The following is a 24,438-nucleotide window of genomic DNA, read 5'->3' on the forward strand; positions in this document are numbered from 1 at the left end:
GAGGGCGTTAGCTGTTACTTTTTAATGGGCTGTTTTAAAGTTATCACGATAGTAGATTAGAACAAATAACACTTTAAAATAAACCAAACTAAAAAGTAGAAAAAAATAATAGTTTAAAAAAAACTAAAAAACACGCTTTTTATAGAAAACCGAACTAAAAAATAGAAAATAAAATTTTATAAATTTAAATTAAGAATAGTGTTAAAAATTTCAATAAATATAAATGAATAATAGTGTGAATGAAAAAAAAAATTATTTAAAAAAAGCGTGGGGTGCTTTTTAAGATATTATCAAAATAATAATCACTCCACTCATATCTGTCAATAAAATATTTATAACTATTGACACCATGCACCCCACGCTTTTTTACAATAAAATATTTTTTTTTTATTCACACTATTATTAATTTATATTTATTGAAATTTTTAACACTATTCTTAATTTAAATTTATTAAAATTTATTTTCTATAAAAAGCGTGTTTTTTAGTTTTTTTTAAACTATTATTATTAGTCAAAAAGTATCGTCATTTTTGAATCGATTTCTAATATATAATTGATTGAATAGGTTGGCGTATGTGCAAAATAATTCAATAAATTAATCGATTATTTATTGAGTGTTTTAATGTTAGGGTAAAATAAATGTTGATAAAAAACAAATATACATAAAGAAATCAGTAATATTTTTTTGATTAAATATACATACGACACGACGCCAAATCCAGGGCCTGTCCATGGGCAATGTCCTTTAATTACTTGTCTGATATGTATTATAATGTACATAATCTTTTCATTTCTTTTTTTTCAGTGTCATGTTTGTAGCAAACTTTTAGTAAACTTTAGTTTGTACAACGTGTAACAGACATACTAAATTATTTTAAAGGTTGCATAAGTATATTTCATAAGGAATCAAATCAAAAGAAGCATACCTACTTATTTTTCGATACAAACGAATTTAAAACATTTTAAATGTTTACTTAGGACAACCCTATTGAAGATAAAAGACCGACACGCGCATAGTACCTACGCTACGCGACGCGTACCTAATAGAGTGACAGGAGTCACATGATTTTAATTTTGCATGTGATGTTAGAGCTGTATCTGATTTCTTTCTAAAACTATGGCAAAATACTCAAAAACTATTAGCGTTTCGGTTTCACAGCTAAGTCTCAGAGACAGTACATAATGTACCTCTAAAGCCCGTGAAGTATTATTTCGGTTTTCATTAACACGACAAGCTACTGTTCCAAGTGGAAAAGGAAGGTGTATAAATTGTAATTGTCTGATTCCAGCGACCCTCGGAGATATGGGCGGAAGCGGTACCAGCTCTTCGTCGTCCCACATGTCCCCTGGATGGACGACTAATGATTTGGACCTGGATTTACCTGGAGAACTGTCTATGAGGTTGGTTTCAACAACATTAAAACTATTGAACCAAATTTAAAGGCGCTGGCCGCCACACACAAACACACACACACACGCGCACGCACGCACGCCACGCACATACACACACGCAACCAAGCGCGTCAAACTTAAAACACCACGTCATTTTTGTGTCGGGAGTTTATTAAGATAACAAGTACTAACACACTTGGAATCATTTAATTTAGCTTAATATTAATAACTTTATTTATTAATATTAAGCCCATATAAAGTATAAAGTGGACAATTCACTGTCTCTTTACAGTGAGGCGTTGCTGTCTACACTGCCGTCGCTGGCGGGGTTCAAACAGGAAGCTCTGTCTCCACCGGGCAACCTGCTGACGAACCCGAGGCGTGTGTGGCCACCGAGGAGGACCGACGATAGACAGGTGACTTAGAAGTAGTACCGCTTATGTGACAGGGCCCATCTGGGGAAGTACCTACTATAGCTGTGCTTATTTCTGCCGCTAAGCAGCATTGTTCCAAGTGTCTGAAAAGTCTGGTTGCCGATGTGATTGCACATAAGGCTTAACACCACCTGTGCTCCTTGCGTGCAGTGTGAAGTGTTGCTCTGTTTATAGGCGATGGTTTGCTTACCATCAGGTGGGCCATCTACAGTGGCGCGCACTTCATACATGCACAAAACCACTGCCTACCCTAAAATTTAAACATAGCTTGTATAGAAGGAGAATTTATGCCGTTTTATTCTATTTTCGAGCTGAATGCATACCCTGGTAAGAAACCTAGTGCACGCCACTGGACATCTACTTGGTCAATAGAGAAAAAAAAAAGCCATAAAACTACTTGTATAAATAATTAATATATGTACTGAATTTTCTCCCTTTTTTGACTGGTGATATAAGGATAAGAATGTAAAGATATGGATACGTGACAATGTTATTTTCTTCCAGATTACCAACATGGTGGTGGACAACCGTGATTTGGATGATGGCTGCCAACAGACCTCGCCGCATAGCGGTGTGATGATGAACACACACTGTAAGGTTTTTTTTTTTATAATTTTTATTAGTGTTTTTACATATACTTAGAGGAATTATCAATTTTGTAAATTTAAAATGCATATAAATATTTTCGCAACCGACAGGATTTGAACCTGCGACTCTCGGGCAATCGCGGCCTGAGCGCTTTCTACAATTAAGCTACAGCTCTCCTACCGTCGATGCCGAAATTAATATATGCCTTTCACATCAGTCTTATAGCGACCGTAGCGTCATCTAGTAGGAAACGTTGCAGTTTTGATTTACTTTTTCAAATGTCCATATTACAATGAGACACGTTTGAAACAAGAGATGACACATTGCTTTTCATAATTTTTATAATTTTTATTAGTGTTTTTAAATACACAGAGGAATTATCAATTTTATAAATTTAAAATGCATATCAAATTTTTCGGAATAGACAGGATTTGAACCTGCGACCTGAAAGCGCTCAGGCCGTGATTGTCAAAGTGTCTTAGGTTCGAAACCTGTCGGTTCCGAGTTTTTTTTTTGATGCATTTTAAATTTATAAAACACATTGTTAGTTTTCATATTTTTATATTTATTTTTAGTTTCAATAAGATCGTGTAAGCCGAAAGCGTTCCCCTGTAGAGTAATAATAATAATCATTTATTGCAAGTTACATAGTGGGTTACATACGCCACATTAATTTATGTTAAAAGAAAAAAATAAATATAAAAATTATCAAAAAAAAAATCGTACTTAGATGAATTGTCACATTGAAAGTTCTATAAAAAAGTTTCCGGCAATTTTTTTGGGAGCGTATACTTTTTGGGAGCATATATTTAAGATTGACTCACTATAGCCTGTTTTATGGTTATCAAACTTGTCCAAAAATATTGCTCTATTTGATAAGGTGATTATTATCAGTTATTAATCCTTATCCAAATTTAGATGTTGTTCATAATGATTTTTAAATACTTGAAACAAACGCGAACGAAGTCGCGGGCAGCGGCTGAAATACAATGATTTGTATGTAAGGGTATTTTCTCGTTACCATTAAAGTGTGGTCGCTAACTATGGCTCTTAGAGTCACTCAGCGAGAGATGGAAAGAGCTATGTTAGGAGTATCTCTAGACTCTACGTGATCAAATCATCAAATCAGAAATGATGAGATCCGTAGAAGAACTAGGGTTACCGACATAGCTCAACAAGTCGCGATGCTAAAGTGGAAATGGGCGGGGCACATAGCTATATTTATATATTTTGATTTATATTTTTGTATGTATTATAAGACTAAACGTATGTATTCGCTCCGCAGCCAGCCCAGAAAGCATGCAGTGCCAACCGATGCCAATCGTGATGCCAATGAATGGCTACCACTCGCCAACTAACCAGGAGAACAAAGGTACGTGCGTATTACACAGAGGAAATAAATATACTACGACCCATCTAGCCGTAAAGTTTAGCTTGTTTATTATTAAACCCAGACACTGAAAAACATTTATGTTTCTTAATAAATAAATATGTATATTTATTTATTTATTTACCAGACGCTGAAATAATAAATATATTACGTATTGTCGTAACTTAATGGTTGCCACTATCAGTGATAAGGGCGCCATTACACTCTAGTTTAGGTTATAAGATGTGTGTGTATTATGTTTTATAAATAATAATAATAAATATACTATGACATCACAATCTAGCCCCAAAGTAAGCGTAGCTTATGTTATGGGTGGAAAGATGACTGATGAATATTTTTTTGAATAATATATATAAATACTTATGTTATACAGATAAACTTATGATAACAGATGGAAGGTTGGCGCAGTTTGCAGCGTTCCTTCTTTCTGAGTTCTAAGGCCGTGGGTTCGATTCCCACAACTGAAAAATATTAGTGGGATGAACATGAATGTTTTTCAGTGGCTGGGTGTTTTATCTGTATATTATAAGTATTTACGTATATTATTCATAAAAATACTCATCAGTCATCTTTGTACCCATAACATAAGCTACGCTTACTTTGGGGCTAGATTGTGATGTCATAGTATATTTATTATTATTATTTATAAAACATAATACACAAACATCTTATAACCTAAACTAGGGTGTAATGGCGCCCTTCTTCTTCTTCTTCTCTCTGGGCAGTTTCCGCCCGTTAGCGCTTCGCTTGTTGTACGTGCGCCCTTATCACTGATAGTGGCAACCATTAAGTTACGACAATACGTAATATATTTATTATTTCAGCGTCTGGTAAATAAATAAATAAATATACATATTTATTTATTATTATAGTCGTAAAAATGTAATAGGCCCGTTTTGACATTTGTCATCGCGACGTAACTAGTTATGGAACCATAAGACTCGGGACTCGATACTCACGATAAATCAATTCAAGTTTGTATTAGTACTTGATTGATATTATTATGTATTGTAAAGTGTTCGATCGTTCAAAGTATTCCTTTAACTTCACAACCAATACGCGTGACTGGCTGTTGATTATACGTCCACTTTTCAACATGTTGAAACAGAGTTAGTACTATATAACAACAAACACAAAAATCGAGTCAAATCACTATGTTTAAATTAATGTCCAAAATAGAAGAGCCATAGTTAACGTAATAGTAAACAATATATATCAAACTTAAACGAGCGCACAGTCAACTTTACAAGATGAGGAACGAAAAACTGCGCAGTGCGCGTGGGGACGCTTCAGTCATGTGCCGCTTGGTCAGATACATCAACTCAGACTCATTATTTAGAACCCATTTTGAGAACCAAGCTCATTCTTTGCAGTAAAGATTACTACACAATATTTCATTTCGATATTCAGTAAAAAAATGGTTCAGCTCTAGTATAAAAAAAAAAAAAAAAGACTGAGAACGTAACTGTTTTCGGAACGTTTTGCAACAATTATAAATTGCATGCTACTATGAAGTAAGGGCAAAAAGAATACTCGCGATATATTCTTTCATATTATTTAACGTCCCAAAAAAATTTATATATTTTTAAAAACATTGTATGTAATTGATTTTTATTTTATTGTTTCTTTCAGTTTCGTTCCAAGTTACATTCTATGGTCTTGCACAAATGTCAAAACGGGCCTATTACATTTTTACGACTATAAACCCAGACACTGAAAAACATTTATGTTTCTTACTACACAAACATTATCCAGTTGTGGGAATCGAACCCACAGACTTGGACTCAGAAAGCAGTGTCGGTGCCCAGTGCACCAAATGATCATGAATGTCAGGGACAGTAAATAATGTAACTCTAAAGCCTCTGGAGTATTATTTCGGTTTTCATTTACATGTTGCATAAAAAACACCATTGTGCTGGTCTTTTATACGACTTGTTTTCGTATTTTTTATAATTTTCATTATTGTTTTTACCTACCCTTGGAGGAAATATCAATTTTATAAATTTAAAATGCATATAATAATGTTTATAATACTCCCTTCAATGGGTAGTTGAAATAAAGACGATAATGCGTTTCTGTAAAAATACAAGAAACAACATTTAAGTAAGGACTTCAGGTCTTTAAAATCAAAATAATTTCTTCTTAAACATCCTTTTCTTTATGTCACTCATCACTGTAAAAACATTGGTGACTTTCAGAAAAGGTTCGATATATGAACTCGAGAAAAGAGTTCTTTACATGCATATAAAAAATTTCGGAACCGACAGCATTTAAACCTGCGACTCGCTGGCAATCGCGGCCTGAGCGCTCTGACTAAGCTACGGCTCTCCTTCCGCCGATGCCGAAATCAGTATATATATGCATTTATATTAGTCTTATAGCGTTTTCGTAATGCATTAAAAAAATCGCAGGTTTGCTAATGTGCTCTCCGAGCTCACTGGAAAGCTTCCTGCACTCACCGACAGCCCGCTCGGATAACAGCTTCAAAGATGATACCAGGTAACTTATTATCTATCTACTAATATTATATAAAAAAAAAAGTTTTTTGTGTTTGTGTGTTTGTACCCAATAAGACTCCGAAAGTAATCGACTGAATTTAACCTTATCTTCACCAAAAGAAAGCAAAACTATTTAAGCTATATAAGGAAGTAACATAAGCTATAATTTATTTTCAAATATTCAAAAATGTTTTATTCATATAGACAATAGTAACATTTTATTCATAGAGACTTATGGAGCGTTCATACATTCAACATGTTACACTAATGTTATCGATGGGGACTGCATTCGTTAACTTAAAACTAAAGCTAGGAGGGTTACAAACGCGCCCTGATCTAAGAAGAGCCCACAACAAACTTAGCCAAGTTTTTTTTTGTTATCACCATCTCACAGTCTGGTAAATGTTGAGCTATGAAGTTAGTGCAATTCATACCCAAGCTTTTTTATCATACATGTAATCCTTAATATTATAATAGGATTTTTCTATAAGCTTACGCTTTATATAAAGTAGCAAAGTATTTAAAAAGATCTAAAAAATAAGAATTTTAATTTCTTCAATTAAAAAAAAATACAAATAAAATATAATAAATTACCCCAAAAGAGGTACTTGTACCCGTATGACCTACTATTTACGGTTTCCGTCGCGATGTACGGCAAGCCAGCTGTTTACGATATGATTCTCCGGGTACAAGTACAATGAGAAGGGGTTAAGGCCGTACTCCACCACTCTGGTCCAGTGACGGCCGATTGGCTCAGTTTGCAGCTACCCTGCTTTCTGAGTCCAAGGCCGTGGGTTCGATTCCCACAACTGGAGAGTGTTTGTGTGATGAACATGAATGTTTTTCAGTGTCTGGGTGTTTATTTGTATATTACAAGTATTTATGTGTGTTATATTTAAAAAAAAAATATTCATCAGCTATCTCAGTACACATAACACAAGCGACGCTTACTTTGGGGCTACATGGCGATGTGTGCATTGTCGTAGTATATTTATTTCTTTATTTATATTTCTAATAATGCAATTATATTTATTTCCTTCTCACGTGAAAGCATTCATCAGATAACAAGAATGTAATTTTTTCCAGATTCCAAAACCTTCAATTTACTTACAGATTCCAATACGTGTTAGCCGCGGCCACGTCTATAGCGACCAAACAGAACGAGGAAACTCTAACTTACCTCAATCAGGGGCAGCCTTATGAGATTAAACTCAAGAAAGTTGGCGATCTGTTGCATTGCAAGGACAAGATATTGAAGGTATTTTTTTTTTCTTTTATTTATTTTTTTCTTTAAACTAGTAACACATCTTATATCTTTATATCTTTTTTCGCAGAGTATCATCAAGATTTGCTTCCACGAGCGTCGCCTGCAGTACATGGAACGCGAACAGATTGCTCAGTGGCATGCTGAGAGACCCGGGGAAAGGATCATAGAAGTTAGTGTCTATGTATTTTTACTAATGTTAGAAAGAGTAAAAATTTTTTTAATGTTCGTATGTAATGCGTGAACTCGCAAACTTAACCGCTTTTAATATTATTTCGCCTGTGGGAAGCTACTTTAAACCACCTCTTATAAACCATAGTATTAACAGGGGGTAAAAGATTAAAATTTAATTTTTAATCGTAATTTTTATGCATACTTATTTATTAATATTTAAAAAAAAATTACAGTTTATTATCAAGACAATCCTATGTCGATAAACATTGCCCTTCACAAAATGTTATTGGGTCGCACAGTTTGGGAGATAATGAAAATTAGTTCATTATGTATCAAGTATGGTTACATTGCGTTTTATAGTCGATGCGGTATTAGGCGCTTGAGCTAAAAGCGAACGCTCTAAGGAAGCCGAGAGTGTTTCAGGTAGTGTACCATTCGCGTTTGTTACGGCGATTTTCATCTCACTTGCTAAGATAAAAAGGGGATAAACCTTTAAATACATTCTTAGAAAATAATTGTACCCTTTTTTCCTGTTTTTGTATGAAAGTTTCGTAGGCCGCTGTCTAGATTTTGGTTGAAACCGTTTATTCACTCGCGATTCTTGCCTCGATTATTATTCCAGACGGAGTAAAATGTACTATTTATCTACTTTCTAATTTAAACTTGACATTTTAAATTATTAAGCACATATGTTTTTTTCTTTTGATCATTTAACTGGTAACAGTCAATGACATTATCATGAGAATAACACAAATAAAAGAGAAAGAAAGGAACCTTCTAGAAGAAATGATCATGGCATGCTTATTTAAAATAAACTTTAAGCTAATCAACTAACAAAGAAAAGTTCAAAACTGAATAGATGTACAAAAAAAAGGGATGATAAAAAAGTAAAATGGAAAATAAATAAATTTGAGGCTTCAATCAAGCACAAATGTTTTTCTTTTGCGTCTTTGGTTTCCTGGAAGAAATCGCTGTGTAGCGATAAGATAACCAAAGTACTGTCTTGCTCTATGTATATATCTATGTATCTCTGTAACTACTTTTTTGTGTATAATTCAAGTGTATTCAATAATTCATCCATTCGATCGCGCTTTCGATACCATATAAATCGTAATAAATGTTGATTACGATTTATATGGTATCGAGAGTGCGTCATCTTGTCACAGTACTGGGTACCAGGCCTGACGCTAGATGGCGCTCTTTCTTTTATAAGCCTTCTGATGCAAATCTTTGAAACTGTAATGTAAATGTCCAATTGATGTGAAACATCTATAGGCGAGGGTAAACCTGATTGTTGGCGTGGCGATGCAGATATCGCCACGGCTGATATTTGACGGCCGACTGGCGCAGTGGGCAGCGACCCTGCTTTCTAAGTCCAAGGCCTTGGGGTCGATTCCCACACCTGGAAAATGTTTGTGTGATGAACATAAATGTTTTTCAGTGTGTGGGTGTTTATCTGTATATTATAAGGATTTTTTGTATATTATTCATAAAAATATTCATCGATCACCTTAGTACTCATAACTCAAGCTACGCTTACTTTGGGGCTAGATGGCGATGTGTGTATTGTCGTAGTATATTTATTTATTTCTTTATATGTACTATACGCAGTCCATACGTATATAGTCCATACATTTTTTTTGTTCACAGGTGGACGTGCCTTTGTCGTACGGGGTGACGCGCGTGGAACAGCCGACCTGTTTGAACGCGTTGCACATTTACTGGGACCCCACTAAGGACGTCGGCGTTTACATAAAGGTAACTAGCCTATAGACATAAACACACACATTTAATTTTATTTTTGAAGTTATACTTCTTTTGGCGCGTTAGGGAAAAATGGTGAGAGTAAATTTTTACGATGTGCGCGCACACCGTCACAAAAAACCTACACCATAAAGTTAGCTATAGTCAACATATCAGTTTTTCTAAAAAAGGTTTGACAGTTGACTTTCAATAATTCAAACAATACCTTTTTCTATTGTTAGTGTAATTTTTTCTACAAACGTAGAATAAGGCGTAAGATAAAATTTTTTAAAAGATTTTTATCTTGTTACGCCAAAGAAGTATAACTTCTAAAGCGTGTACATAAGAACACACGTTTTTTATATATTTATTTGAACTTTTAACTTAAACTGAACTGAGATTAATTTACAGTTATCTTTAATTTGTAAAACATTTTATTTTTATATAAGGTAAAGTTAATATAATTATTGATATATACTTTTGATGAATTTCTTAATGACAAAGTTGCTTGGAAGCATCCGGCTCCGCTTTCATATCTCACAAAATAGAAAAATGAATGTTAAAATGAAAAATGTTAACAGTTGATGTTGAAAGAGAGCAACTGCTGAGTTTCATGCCGGCTTCTTCTAGGTAGAATCTGCATTCCAAACCGGTGGTAGAGTCACTACAAACAGAAAGACTTGACGTTTCAAAAGTGTTCTATTGGTTAGAATGTAATAAATTTATGTAATTAGGTAAAAACGTGTATTACTGCTCTCCTTAAAATGTTGACTCGATGATTGAGTGCAGGATACCCACTACACACATACGCAATGTATCGTCTACGCACGTTTCGCTCCGAAACCGGAGCCGGTTGTCATCAACAGACCAACAACAGTGCGTAGAGGGTACATTGCGGAAGATCTGTTTGGTGTGGAGTATAAGGGATTGAAGAAATTATAAATTACACCATACAGATTCTCCTGCTTTTCGCGGAGTACAGCAAATTAAGCTTAATTTTCATAGTGGTAACTAGGTACAGCCGAAACCGGAAGAACAAAACTTTGACGTTATATTGTTGTACAGGTGAACTGCATATCCACGGAGTTCACAGCCAAGAAGCATGGTGGCGAGAAGGGGGTGCCTTTTCGCATCCAGGTGGAGACTTACCTCGCCAACGATGACAACAGGCTTCACGCGGCCGCGTGCCAGATCAAGGTAAACGCGTTGCGTAATACTAGATTGTTCAACAAGGGTGTAAAGCAACGTCTTACGTTACGGGCGCCGGTGTAAATCCACAGCAAACGATGGATATTAGTGTAAGTCCCGAACGTAGCGAGAGTTTTGCATCTCTGCGAGGGCACTTATTTTACAATCTAAACTTTATGGTTCACAGACTCTGGTGAGTGACAGGGACGCCACCATACGTAAGAGCGAGATAGCATTATTAGAATGGACGGATTATATTCAGATGCGTCTTGCGCGATGTTCCTTATTCGAAAAATTAAGGGGGACTCAACATTACTTACCCGCAAAGCCTATAGGATGTATCGACGCACTTTACCTTGCAATACTAGGCTATGCAATAAGGTATTGTCTAGGGAGTGGTTTGAAAAGGTTATTATAACAGGATTTTGCCTTAGTTACTTATAAACAGTGGCGTTCCTAGGGTCTTGAATTTAAGCAAGCCCAATTACCTAAAGAACTAATTTTGACTCGCCATTACCTCTAAAAGTTACCGTTCTTGTTGTAATCGTGATAACGCTTAATGTCATTCTATCGATAATAGTAACATATTAAATCACCACCTGCCAGAGTAACAATATTTTATGGTAGTACCGCAATTGGTAATAATGTCGTGTTTAGCGGGTTAGTGGGTATGGATACATATACTACGACAATACACATATCGCCGTCTAGCCCCAAAGAAAGCGTAGCTTGTGCTTAAGGTACTAAGATTACTAATGACTATTTTTATAGAATTACAGTGGACCCCTGGTAGTCCGGCCCCTGTCTTATCCGGCGCCCCCTGTAATCCGACATGGTCTATTATTTATTATTGAATACGAATATTTATAATCTTATCATTGGATCTGTAATTTGTCGGATTACAAGGTACTCTTTTGTAAAAAAATCCGGACTATAGGGGGTCTTAGGCAGTACTCTATAATCCGACGAATTCGATAGTTCGACACTGCCCTGCAAAATGTTTGTCGGACTACCGGGGGTCCACTATATATGAATACTTATAAAAAAGAGAGAAGCGGGTGCTTCTGTAGACCACTGAAAACATTCATGTTCATCACATAAACATTTTCCAGTTGTGGGAATCGAACCCACAGCCATGGACTCAGAAAGCAAGGTCGCTGACCACTGCGCCAATCGCCCGTCCAATTGATGGACACAGGGCGGCGTGTTGCAGGACGTGCTACTTGCGTGCCCTGTGAAGTGTTGCTCTGTTTATATGGTTTTTCACTTACCATCAGGTGTGCCGTCTGCTAGGTCCGTCAATTAATATAAAAAAACCTGTGTGCATTTATGAACACGCGTTAGAAGTTATACTTCTTCAGCGTGACAAGATAAAAATCCTTTCAAAAATTTTATCTTTCGCCTTATTCTACCTCTGTAGGAAAAACTACACTAACAATAGAAAAAAGGTATTTAATACATTGAAAGTTTTATTCTAACGCATTATCTTAGATATAGTTATCTCATTATCGGATCAGCAAGTTTCACTCAATATTAAAATTTGCGATTTTTTTACAATTGAATCAATTAGATCACCGGAATGAGCCCGCAGACTTTGACAATTGAAACACTGTCAAACCTTATAGCTAACTTCAGGTCGTCGGTTTTTTTTTGTGACTGTGTGCACGAGCATCGTAAAAAGTGAGCTGGCCGACGATTTATTCTCTTTTCACTCGGTTTCGCAACTACCTTCATCCTGTTAAAATCGTGTAACCATGCGCGCGCGCATTTCGTTACATAATATAATTTCACACCCATGTATTTTTCCCGAAGAAGTATAACTTCAAAAGCGCACACCTTTCTTTACGGACGATGTATTCCTCTCTCACTCGGTATCGCAACTACCTTCATCTTGTTAAAATCGTGTAACCATGCGCGTGCGCATTTCGTTACATCGTATAATTTCACACCCATGTTTTTTTCCCGAAGAAGTATAGCTTCAAAAGCACACACCTTTCTTTACGGACGATGTATTCCTCTCACACTCGGTATCGCAACTAACTGCATTCTGTTAAAATCGTGTAACCATGCGCGTGCGCATTTCGTTACATAGTATAATTTCACACCCATGATTTTTAGCTAAAGAAGTATAACTTCAAAAACACACACCTTTCTTTAGGAGAGGCCTTAACTCCACCAGTAGACAGTTATAGGTTTTTGGTGATTATGATGTATTGTTTTCTTTACGCAGGTTTTCAAACTGAAAGGCGCGGACCGCAAACACAAGCAAGACCGCGAGAAGGTGATGCGGCGACCAACCACCGGCCACGAGAAATACCAGCCAGGCTGCGATGCCACCGTCCTCACCACTGTAAGCGTACCTTTACTTGTTATAAACGTTGGATAGAAGCATTTACTTTTCGGAATTCCACCATATACTATGAAGGTTACCCTTAATTTGTTATACTGCGCGAAAAGCAGGAGAATCAGTGTGGAGTTCATAATTTCTTCAATCTTAATACTCCACGCCAAACAGATCTTCGTATTCTATTAAACTGATTTAAATCCATATCTCAATTTTATAAATTTAAAATGCATATAATAATTTTCGGAACCGACAGGATTTGAACCTGCGACTCTCGGGCAATCGCGGCCTGAGCGCTTTCACCAATTAAGCTACGGCTCTCCTACCGTCGATGCCGAAATTAGTATATGCCTTTCACATCAGTCTTATGGCGACTGTAGCGTCATCTAGTAGGAAACGTTGTAGTTTCGATCTACTTTTTCAAAGATCCATATAACAATGATACACGTTTGAAACAAGAGATGACACATTGCTTTTTTATATTTTTATACGCATTTTAAATTTAAAAAATTGATAATTCCTCCAAGTGTAGGTAAAAACACTAATAAAAACCATATCTCAGATGGAAAAAAAAACGCGGCTTAATTTGTTGTGGGTTTTTCGAGACAAGAGCGCGTTTGGAACCCTCCTAGCTTCAGTTTTAAGTTACCGAATGTAGTTATCACATTCACCTAGCATTTGTAGTAATATTATATGTATGAAAGCTTCAAGAGGGATAGACCTTCTACATGAACGAAACGTTCTTTAATTTGAATTTGGAACAAAATGTTAACAATACTAAAATAATACTGCTTTATGCGATGATAGTGAAGACTAGCGGTAAGGTCTAGCGCAGTGGTGTGGCTCTGTGATCTTATAAAAACTATTTGAACTTGCAATTAAGAACTTTAAGTTCATAGTATTAAGGTTCTTTGTGACCTTGTTTTTATTTGCCCTCAGTTGTCAAACGATGCATTGCTACCACCGCCATCCCTGGTCACCACTTCACCACCATACTCGCCGGAAATGTGGTAAGTAATGTAGAATTTTGATTAATAACTGTTTTGAGTAAAACACACTTTAGTGTCAAGGGAGTCTGAATATATATTTTATTTTTCTTACGAGTATATTTTATGTGTATGTGTAATAATATGTGTATTTATAAATATAATGCCCGTTTTCATTAACGACTGGCAAGGCAATGACTAAGTAGGTAACGCCTAATCAAAGAAGGCATACATATTTGCCTTTCACCAATCGATTTTCACTAGGCAGCTCATATAACTATAACTTGTCTAATATTTTTACCACAAGATGTGTTATTTTGTATCCGTATTATCATATTTTTCATTTTTCGTGTGGATTTAAGATTATTTACCGGATTTATATTTATTTCATCTGTAAAGTGGCAGTACGAGCCCCTTAAACATTACGATCCGCCGAATCGGTGACACAAATTAAGGCTATTTTGTATAAAAGCGTGAATTTTAAAGTTTTTTTTTACACTATTATATTTTTTATTTGGATACTCTCTCAGGGAAAGTGTAAGTTACAGAGTTTATTTAAAATACATTGTCGCTATGTGTTTTGCGATTGATTTGTATCAATATCGAACTACTGTGTGACCTACGAAACGATAAGTTTATTTCGTAGGTCACACAGTATTACCTGTTAATTTGTTTTTTTTTATTTCCGTATCTATCGAATATTTTAAACTAGCTACGAGTACGTCAATATATTTAGTAATATTAAATACTCCCGCTTTATCTTTCCGTTGGTCAAAAATCCTAAGAGTTTTAAGATATTAAAAGATGAAAAAATTACAAGATATATGATTGGACGTTTTATGTTGTAGTTATCCTTAAATCACCGACAGACAATTTGATTTAATTTTTTAGCGTGGTTTCTACTTTTCATCTAACGTAATATAAAACCGGTAGGAACATTTTTTTATTAATCGATAAAAACTGCAAAAAAGTGACATCACTACTAGTTTCAAAAATAGAACTTAAATGCACCAAACGTTTGATTGGTTGAGCCCTATGAACTTAAATTAACATACCGTTCCTCAATTGGGCTCTTGTTATTCAATTGATGTGCTTACTGCGTGCTGTATACAGATAATAAGAAATGCGACTGTATTTTATGCCTGTTGCTTGTTGGCTTTCGGATAATTTATACGTTCTTCTATCGTCACTAGTTTGCGTTGTTATTATTTACTTGATGATATGAGAAAAAAGTTTTTTGTTTAATAAATAAATTGAAATGTTTCATCAATTTGTTTAAACTATAGTCATAAACGTCAGTTCTTAGAGCCGTTCTTGTATAATAGACATTAAGCTTAATTTGCTACACCCTTGACATACTAATCTATAAGGTGAAATTAAACTTATTTTAAACTCCACATAACACAATTCGCTCTCGACGCACATTTAGCTAATACGTCGCATCATCAGGATATGTTGACGTCATGATCTACTTTATTCAAAAACACGATTTAAAAACAAACACCGAGTGAATCTCTGCAAGCCAGTCGCATATAATATTTCAACATATATATGACACCACATATAGTGTTTAATAACTGAAACTTATTAAAATAATATGGAACTAAAGTAATGTTGTCAAAAGTAAGAGCTTATTACATTCGGATTTCCGTTTCCGTTTACGAAAATAACTGCGCAGCTATATTTAGCGAAGTAATTTGTTTACACTTCCCGAAGAGATACGAACCTGTTTGGTGCGGATCTGCAGATGCTATGTTACGAGCCGCGTTATCATTCCCAAACGGCCTAGTCTCGCAATGGTTTTGATAAAGATTTGAGATGATATGCCAGCTCTTTGATTACCAGTTGCAAACTAGTCTTTTTGAGTTATATGCGCTAGATCATCTTAGATATACTTTCAAATCGAATCTCTTCATATGTGTTTATTCCTTGTCAAAAAATATATCTCTCCTTTATCTCATGTAATATTTGGTCGGCACATGTTTTATTCAAACTTGAAGACAGACTTGTTGATCTGGTTTTTTTTTTGCGATCGCCGAGCCTGATTTCGGTCGTGATATTATATGTGAAAAAAATATAAACACGCGAATTATGTCGTGTAGCAGCAACATAATACGATTGCAACTGGCTTACGAAAGTCAAAGTCAAAGTCATATATTTCTTTATTCAAATAGGCACATAGATGGCACTTTTGATGCGTACATTACATGTAGAATATGACATATAAAATGTAAATTTTTGATGTTGGAAAAGAGCAACTGCTGAGTTTCTTGCCGGCTTCTTCTCGGTAGAATCTGCCTTCCGAACCGGTGGTAGAGTCACTACACACGGACAGGCTTGACGTTTCAAAAGTGCTTGTATTAGGCCTACTTGAAATAAATGAATTTTGAATTTTGAATTTTTTTGAATTTTGACATAGAAGTGAGTTGATGATGGTGATGACTAAATTCGTCAACTTAAAAGTAAACTACGAGGTTTCCAAAGTTATTAGATAAATATTTTTGCAGTGATTTGTTACTCAACTGATACAGCTATAGGATCAGTGTGTGTTGCTATAATAAGCCTATTTCTCCAGGATCATAGGTCGTCGACTCCACCGCGTAACTAAGTCACGCTACGGATTCTGTGATGTAATTTATACGCCTAACAATCGCTTTTCTGTAATGCGAGGTGTCTTTTTCTTGCATTTCTATTGTACTCTCTCAGTAAAAAAAGTAAAAAATATCTTATTATTTGCCAAATGGTTTTGGTAGGTAAAAAAAAAACTTTATGACACACCAAGACATACAATGGGCAGCGACAATGCTTTCTGAGTACAAGGCCGTGGGTTCGATTCCCACTACTGGAAAATGTTTGTGTGATGAGCATGAATGTTTTTCAGTGTCTGGGTATTTATATGTATATTCTAAGTATTTATGTATACTATTCATAAAAATATTCATCAGGCAACTTAGTACCCATAACACAAGCTAACGCTTACTTTGGGGCTAGATGAGGTGTGTATTGTCGTAGTATACTTATTATCTTATATCTTTAAACGAGCAATTCTTGTATATATATAATTGGAATCTCGGAATCGGCTCCAACGATTTTCAGGAAATTTAGTATACAGGGGGTTTCGGGGGCGATAAATCGATCTAGCTAGAATTGATTTTTAGAAAATTTCATTTTATTCGTGTTTTCCGGTAATAACAGATTTGGTGCAGACGAAGTTGCACGGGTCAGCTAGTTATTATTTATAAAACATAATACACAAACATCTTATTAACTAGGGTGTAATGGCGGCCTTATCACTGACAGTGGCAACCATTAAGTAGAAGGAGAACAATAGAAACAAAGAACAGTGGTTGGTGTAGAGAAACAACACATACAATAAACTTACATGAAATTACATATAATATAAGATACGCACAACTTTACATATATATGATATATAGAAGAAAGAAAGAAGATAGAGATAGCATATGGAAATCACCATTCTCTAAAAAAAAACAAAGCAATTAAAGCTTCTACAGCAAAATAAACGAGACGATAAAGATTGCATACATTATAGAACAATTTATTACTGATACAATTTTCGTTTATCGCCGGACGGCAAGCAAAGACATGACGAAAGTGTCTAAACTGTAGACTGTAGTCGTATTGTAATTTGTAACTGGCTAGAACCACTTCAGTTCGGTCTCGGTGTTTTGGCTTCACGCCCCCCCCCTCTAAATCATTCGCTCGTTAATTTGTCCTCGCCACGCTGCAAGTACCTACTTTCAATTATTTATTTGTGCGTATGCACGGTGCATAGGTCGAAATCGTCCTACGCATTTTCCCAGTGGCAGTATTGTAATTGTGTCTATGTATATCTGGGAAACTCGTTTATTCGTGACTCATATTATAATGTTATGCTAAAAATACCAAAATTATTGTATTTCAGAGTATTCACTTATTGCATCATAGTTTCATTGTTGTCAGTGTGCTCAGGAACTATTATTTCTATTTCCGCCCTCACCTTTCGGCTATCGACACATCGTATAGAAAAGAAGAAGAAGAAACACTTTATTGCACAGGAAAAGAAACAATAAGGAGTATACAGTACACAATGTAGACATGCAAAGGCGGCCTTATTGCCAATCTCTTACAGGCAAGCTTTATATTATAGATACCTAGGACTTACAGCAAGAGAACGGGATAGTGCCAAGAGTGTTGATAGATATACATAAATACCAAAATTTTAAATGTAGGTATAGTATGGATTTCTATTGCGATTTTTTCTTCTCATATACTGAATTATCCCCGGTTATCTCCAGCTGCCTCATGCGTGATCCAGGATAATCTAGTCCTACCTATCTTACAATAAGTCGTGGACTAGCTATCAGCAGCAGTGGCGTGCACTTCATAGATGCACAAAAGCACTGCATACCCTAAAATTGATATATAACTCGTATAAAAGGAGGATTTTTGCTGTTTTATGCAATTTTCCTGCTGTATGCATACCCTGGTAAGATACCCAGTGCACGCCACTGATCAGCAGCTTGGACGGAGGCAAACTAGTTGCAAGTTGGAAAACACTTCCGAAATCGCTAAAAAACTGAACGCATAAAAGTACATAACGGCAAACACGCGCGGGCCCTAGTAGCTGATAGGATTCTCATAAAATCAAGTCATGGACACCAAGTAAACGTGTGTCGATACCTTAAAGTCTGCGCGTCATCGTTTCATAACAATCGTATTACCAACTTAAGGTCTAAGAATATGACTGGTAATTTTAGAACCATCGCCAGGACATAATTCCTTATCTTGTTATTAAAGAACCTGTTAAAGGATCTGTTACGTTGTTCATATTCCAAAGGTCGAATTCGCTGCGCGCAATTGTAAATGTAGTTCAAGTTTATCTATATTTATCTTGGTCGGTTATTATTGTATGCTTAAAATAGATTCGATAAAAAAGTCGTATATATATAGAGTATATCTCAGGAACTATGGTGAATTTCACCCTCACCGCCACCACCTAACCTTGCTTATATAAGAATTTTTTCCTTTAGAGCATTATGGTTTATACGATAAGATTTTATATGACATCTGTCGGGCTAATTTGTGAATCTAAACCATCCAGGGTGCCACCCAAACGTATACCAAAAAATTCATTCAAATCGGTCCAGCCGTCTAGGAGGAGTTCACACGCTGACATACACACGCACATTAGAATATATATATATATATAATATTATAAACGTATATATATAACCAGTTAATCATATTCACGAGTACACCTAAACCACTGTGCGGAAAAACTACGCATCAGAAAATACGTTTTTAATGCGCAGACTGTTATTAACTGACCCTGAGATATTTTTGTTATCATATGTTACGACTGAAGTGTTATAGGTACATTCCTACATCTACAGGAACACATTTGCTAATTTGTACAAAACCAAAAGCCATATCATTATTACACAATCCGAAAATCATAGACAAGCGCTCATAAAAATTGTATTATTTTAATGAAAAAGTACCTTTTATCGATAGTGAGAGTTACTCAGTCACTCAGGTTTTAAGTAGAATAAATAGAGGAATAAAAAAATTAAAAAATGTAATATTCTTACTCCATGAGAACACAATGAAAACAATACAATTGAAAGTATAATCTGCTACGCAATAGCTACAAGTGCTTGATGCACGTGAACCGTCCTACCACTCAATATTATGTCGACTAGAAAACTTGTCATAGCATATACTTGATATATATATATGCTCAATATTTATTTCTGATAGGTAGTTAATTTTTATTTTTAACAGATACGCACTCGTGAGCACAAGATTCATTTATAATTTATGTGCACGGTAAACGAAATACGAACTATGATCGCGTCATCATATTGTCTGAGGTCATGATTCTATAATCATGCGAAACGTTTTTAATATAACCGTACGGCACGGCAGCTCTCGAAGTTTTTTATTAAAACCGTTAACAAACACTAGGGTAGGTAAAATTCTCGTTTCACTCAAATCATCGTCACAGTATTTATTTTTTCGGGCTAAATACATTATTTTTACTGTACTTATACATGTATAGTTCTTCTTACTATATTTATAAGCAAAAAAACTTATTCAGCCCTTTCATCTTACAGACGGATAAATAAATCTTCTTTTGAGTTAAATTTAAAATTACTAATAGTAATTATGCATAAAAACTGATGTATAGTTTCGCAATTCCTAGTGATTGCTGTTTTGCGTGGGAATAAGCGTTCACAGCGATCAAAAAACGAAAACTGGATAACATCAGTTTGCTACAAATTGACACTCAATTGTGTTAAACTGCTCGAATGCAGCCATTATTGTATCCGGTTCGTTGCCGATACATCCAACCAGAATAAATTTAATAACACTTGTGGTAAAAAATACATTCGAACCCACAAAACAATTTAGTTTATCTATAGATGCTGTAATCGTACTTCAGTAAATTAAACAAAACACCGTAACTCGAATCGATAAAACCGAAGTACGGTGCGTCACTATATTATCGTGACGCATGACGTAGCACGGTGCACCAACGCGAGCCGGCCGCGGCCTCTACGAACCGCTCCGAACCGGTTTCGATCCAATCGACATGCCGCGCTTCACTCGCGACCAATCAGAGGCCTAATCGCTCAGTCGTTTGAGTTCCTTCCACCATCCATGTTCTTTGTTATTTTGACATTATATTTATTTACCACTGCTCTGTGCTGTTAAATTCCTATTTTACACTTCGTGCCCTACTAATAGTGTTTAAAACCCAATAAAGCTATTCAATTTTGATCTAAACTTCATAATAATACGGGAATAGTGCGTGAAAGTGTCGCTCAGCGACGAATAATGTTAGACAAGTGAACTAAAACAAATCGTTGATTGTTTTATAAGTTCGTTGCGAGACCAAATGGTTGTGGAAGTGGTTTGTGGACCAGCTATGGTGGTTATCGACGGAGCGGCATACCGTGTGGGATCTGGAGCGTTCCTATTCTGTAATCTGACAAGACAAGACTACAGCTGACGAGTATTATGCTCGTTTTAGAGCAGAGACTAAGTGCACGGCAGATCGGCCGTGGGGTTATCATAAGAGCCCGACTCGTACACGGTTTGGAGACAAACGGGTGGCGCATGAAGTTTTCCTTGCTGAAGACAGAGGTGGAAATAGACGCTGACCCAGAAACGTACACAGAAATCGCTAGAAGACTGCGCGCAGCGAATGTGATCGTGAGGCCTAGGAGATCTCGTATAACGTAAATATATATCCACTTTTGCACTTTAAGGGAAAAATAATGAGACTCAATAATGCGTTTTATTGTATCTTGTGGGTGGTATGCGTTGGTTGTCAACCTCCCTGGTTTATTTGTGAGGTCTGTAGCACTGGGTCTGACAGATTAATAAGTGGAAGGTTTTCCACAGAGAAAATTCAGTAATTTGTAATTTTCTATAGTCTATTTATGTGGCCATTTCTGACGAAGAGAGATTTTCCGCTAAGAGCTTGTGTGTTCTGGTATGTTTCAGCATAGGAAGTGATTGAGGGTATGGGCGTAATATAAACATCATACTCCTAACAGGATAGCCACAAGGTTACGAGTCAGGCAGTCAAGGACTAACTTGTAGTGGAAAAAACTAAAGTAGTGGTGTAAATAGATTATTTTGTTAAACAATCTTTTACATAATTATTTTCCCCATACCTATAATTTGGGTACTTCCAAATGTTAGGTGTTATCATCACTTACCATCAGGTGTGATTGCAGTCAAGCACTTGTCTATATATTTAAAAAAAAAACATAGGTGTTAGGACCAAGGAAACTATCTCTTCAATTTTGGTTTTAATTTTGCTTAGAGGAATCTCTATGCTATGACTATCACAGCACATCTATGCCCAATCTATTACTAAAACATGATAATTTCTGGCAAGTGTTGCATTATTATTATTTTACTTATAACCAGCTGTTGCCCGTGGCTTTGTATGTGGTTTTTGGTTTAATTTATCTCGATTCCAAAATTCAGTCAAATAGATTAAGTAGTTTTTGCGTGAAAGAGTAAAAATCATCCATCCATACAAACTATAACATTTATAATATAGTAGAATAAGTTAAGCTGCCTTCACTGATGCACCCATAACATTTAATTAACTTTTTCATATGGTGGTTAGTCTAATATTGAAATGATTTTTTTAACCTGTAGATACTCGGGCAATTTAACAGATGTCTTACTGCATTAGTGTAAAAGGCTTCTCAATATATTGGTAATGGTTTTCAGACTCTTGAAACTTTCTTCAGCGATTTCACTTTTAGGTGGCCAAGTTTGAATCCCAGCACCCACCTCTAACTTTCTAAGTGTTGTGTATTTTAAGAAATTAAATACCACTAGCTTCAATGGCAAAGGAAAAAAATTGTGAGGATAACAGCATATCATGCCTGAGAGTTCTCCGTAATGGTCTCAAAAGGTGTGTGGATTCCACCAATCCACATTTGGCCAGTGTGGTGGACTAGGGCCTTAACTCCCTCCTCATTGTGTCTCACACCTGTGCCCTCTAGTGGCAAGGTTATATGGGTTAAAATGATTATAATGATGATGATTGACGACTCAAACTACAAGTATATGACTTAACTGCAAAAAGCCAGTAGGTCCACTAGAAATCTTTAATATTAATAAAGCTGATGAGTTTTGTTTGGTGAAAGTGCTCTCTCTGTACTACTCTACTCTGTATTAATGGGAAATGTATCAAAATTTTAACACAGACAATACTGCTTTGAACACACTAGTGTTAGATAAGATAAGACCATGCTATACCACCTTGTTTTCTTTGCTTTGATTTGCTCTTTACTACTACCATTTGGATTCTATATTGCATATCAGTGGAAAGTTTGAATGGGAAATGTATAAAAATTTTAACACAGACAATATTGCATTGAATACACTAGCGTTAGATAAGATAAGACTATGCTATACCACCTTGTTTTCTTTGCTTTGATTTGCTTAGCTTTGCTATCTAACACTACCTTGCATATTAATATAGTTTGGATGATAATATGAAGTCTAGGTTGGAACAATACATTTAAATTGGCACGCAAACATGAAATATCAGCAAAACTAGCTAAAGTGAATGATTATATACAGAGAGGTCACCTTATTGCAATCATGAGTGACAACTTGGATCAATGTGACCTCAATTAGTACTGGTGTTCCATGTTGACATATATGTTGGGTAAACATAGGATTTCTTCCTGGTATGCTCCTACTCATGAACTAAGATGTACTTTAGAGTGTAAATTTATATATTGTTTTGTTGTATTTGCGAGTTCCCTCTTATATAATCCTGTTTGTTTACCTGGAAGAGATCACTTATAGTGATAAGGTCGCCTTTTGCCTGTAATATTTTAAAAGTATTCTTAGTTTTTCCTGTACTATGCTATGCAATCCATATCCCTACTTCCCTATCCCTACTAATATTATAAATGTGATTGTAAGTTTGTTTGTTACGCTTTCATGCTAAAACTACTAAACCGATCATCACGAAACTTTGTACACATATTCCTGAAGGTATTAGAAGTAATATAGGCTGCTTTTTGTCCCAAAATTAAGCTCAGTTCTCTTGGGAGAGGGGACAAAAGTGTTTGACGATTTTACACCAGGCTTAGCTATCCTAAATACGTAAGTGCTGCCACATTTATGAGGCACATGTCTTTCAAAAAAGAAAAACAAAAGCGGACGAAGTCGCGGGCAACAGCTAGTATTAAATAAATAGAATAATAATATTTATATATCACACCCGGTTAATAAAACATTAGTACTGGTATTCTACGTGTCAGATCGATTACTTTCTGACAGTGCACCTACTAATGATATAAGATCAGATATTACCCTTAAGACAATGGTTTCGCTGGGACAGATTCGATTAATAGGTATTTAAAACCACTATTTTCTTTATGCTGAGCCTGAAATCCTAATGTCTACTAATATTCAGTGTGTCTTACAAGACAGCGACAGCGCCGACAAATCTTGACGAATTTTCTTGTCCATTGCAATCGCAAAGAGCCAATTCAATTATTTTAGTTAGGAAAATTTTAAGAAAGCTGATATCCAAGTTACTCTTACTTTCATGTTATTTTTTTTTTTCTAGTCTCCAAAAAAAATACAAACATAAAGCGTTTAGAACTCTAAAGGAATTATTCAGGAATGAAATATGAGAATACATTATCTATGCAGAATCCCACCTACACAATCGTCTTAGATTTATTTTAATTTCGTGTGAAGCAATAATATTATTTATTTATTGATTACTTTGAAGTTAGATTGAAACAATGTTTTTTTTTTGTTTCAGTGTCAGCCCTAAGGCTATTCCAAGTCCAGTACTGGTAAACAAGCCAGTCGTATCTCAACCTGGTGAGTACTTTTTCAAATCAAATATTTCTTTATTTAAGTAGGCCTTGGCCA

At 35.6% G+C, this 24,438-nt stretch overlaps 1 protein-coding gene across 6 annotated transcripts in view; it reads left to right on the top strand.

Annotated features, from left to right (window-relative positions):
• Positions 1 to 24,438, top strand: part of LOC120624915 (transcription factor CP2-like protein 1) — a 55,251-nt gene that overhangs the window by 19,711 nt on the left and 11,102 nt on the right. For 4 of the 6 annotated variants that reach the window (XM_039891711.1, XM_039891713.1, XM_039891714.1 and 1 more), the window contains 12 exons: positions 1,290 to 1,401; positions 1,685 to 1,808; positions 2,331 to 2,418; positions 3,700 to 3,786; positions 6,216 to 6,303; positions 7,389 to 7,560; positions 7,637 to 7,738; positions 9,391 to 9,498; positions 10,549 to 10,680; positions 12,902 to 13,021; positions 13,955 to 14,025; positions 24,326 to 24,387. In XM_039891711.1, the coding sequence (XP_039747645.1) occupies positions 1,290 to 1,401; positions 1,685 to 1,808; positions 2,331 to 2,418; positions 3,700 to 3,786; positions 6,216 to 6,303; positions 7,389 to 7,560; positions 7,637 to 7,738; positions 9,391 to 9,498; positions 10,549 to 10,680; positions 12,902 to 13,021; positions 13,955 to 14,025; positions 24,326 to 24,387 (1,266 nt within the window). The remainder of the gene's footprint in view (positions 1 to 1,289; positions 1,402 to 1,684; positions 1,809 to 2,330; positions 2,419 to 3,699; positions 3,787 to 6,215; positions 6,304 to 7,388; positions 7,561 to 7,636; positions 7,739 to 9,390; positions 9,499 to 10,548; positions 10,681 to 12,901; positions 13,022 to 13,954; positions 14,026 to 24,325; positions 24,388 to 24,438) is intronic. The other 2 variants (XM_039891716.1, XM_039891717.1) reach the window with 1 other exon arrangement.

Source organism: Pararge aegeria, chromosome 7 (assembly GCF_905163445.1).
Source record: "Pararge aegeria chromosome 7, ilParAegt1.1, whole genome shotgun sequence".
NCBI classification, from domain to species: Eukaryota; Metazoa; Arthropoda; class Insecta; order Lepidoptera; family Nymphalidae; genus Pararge; species Pararge aegeria.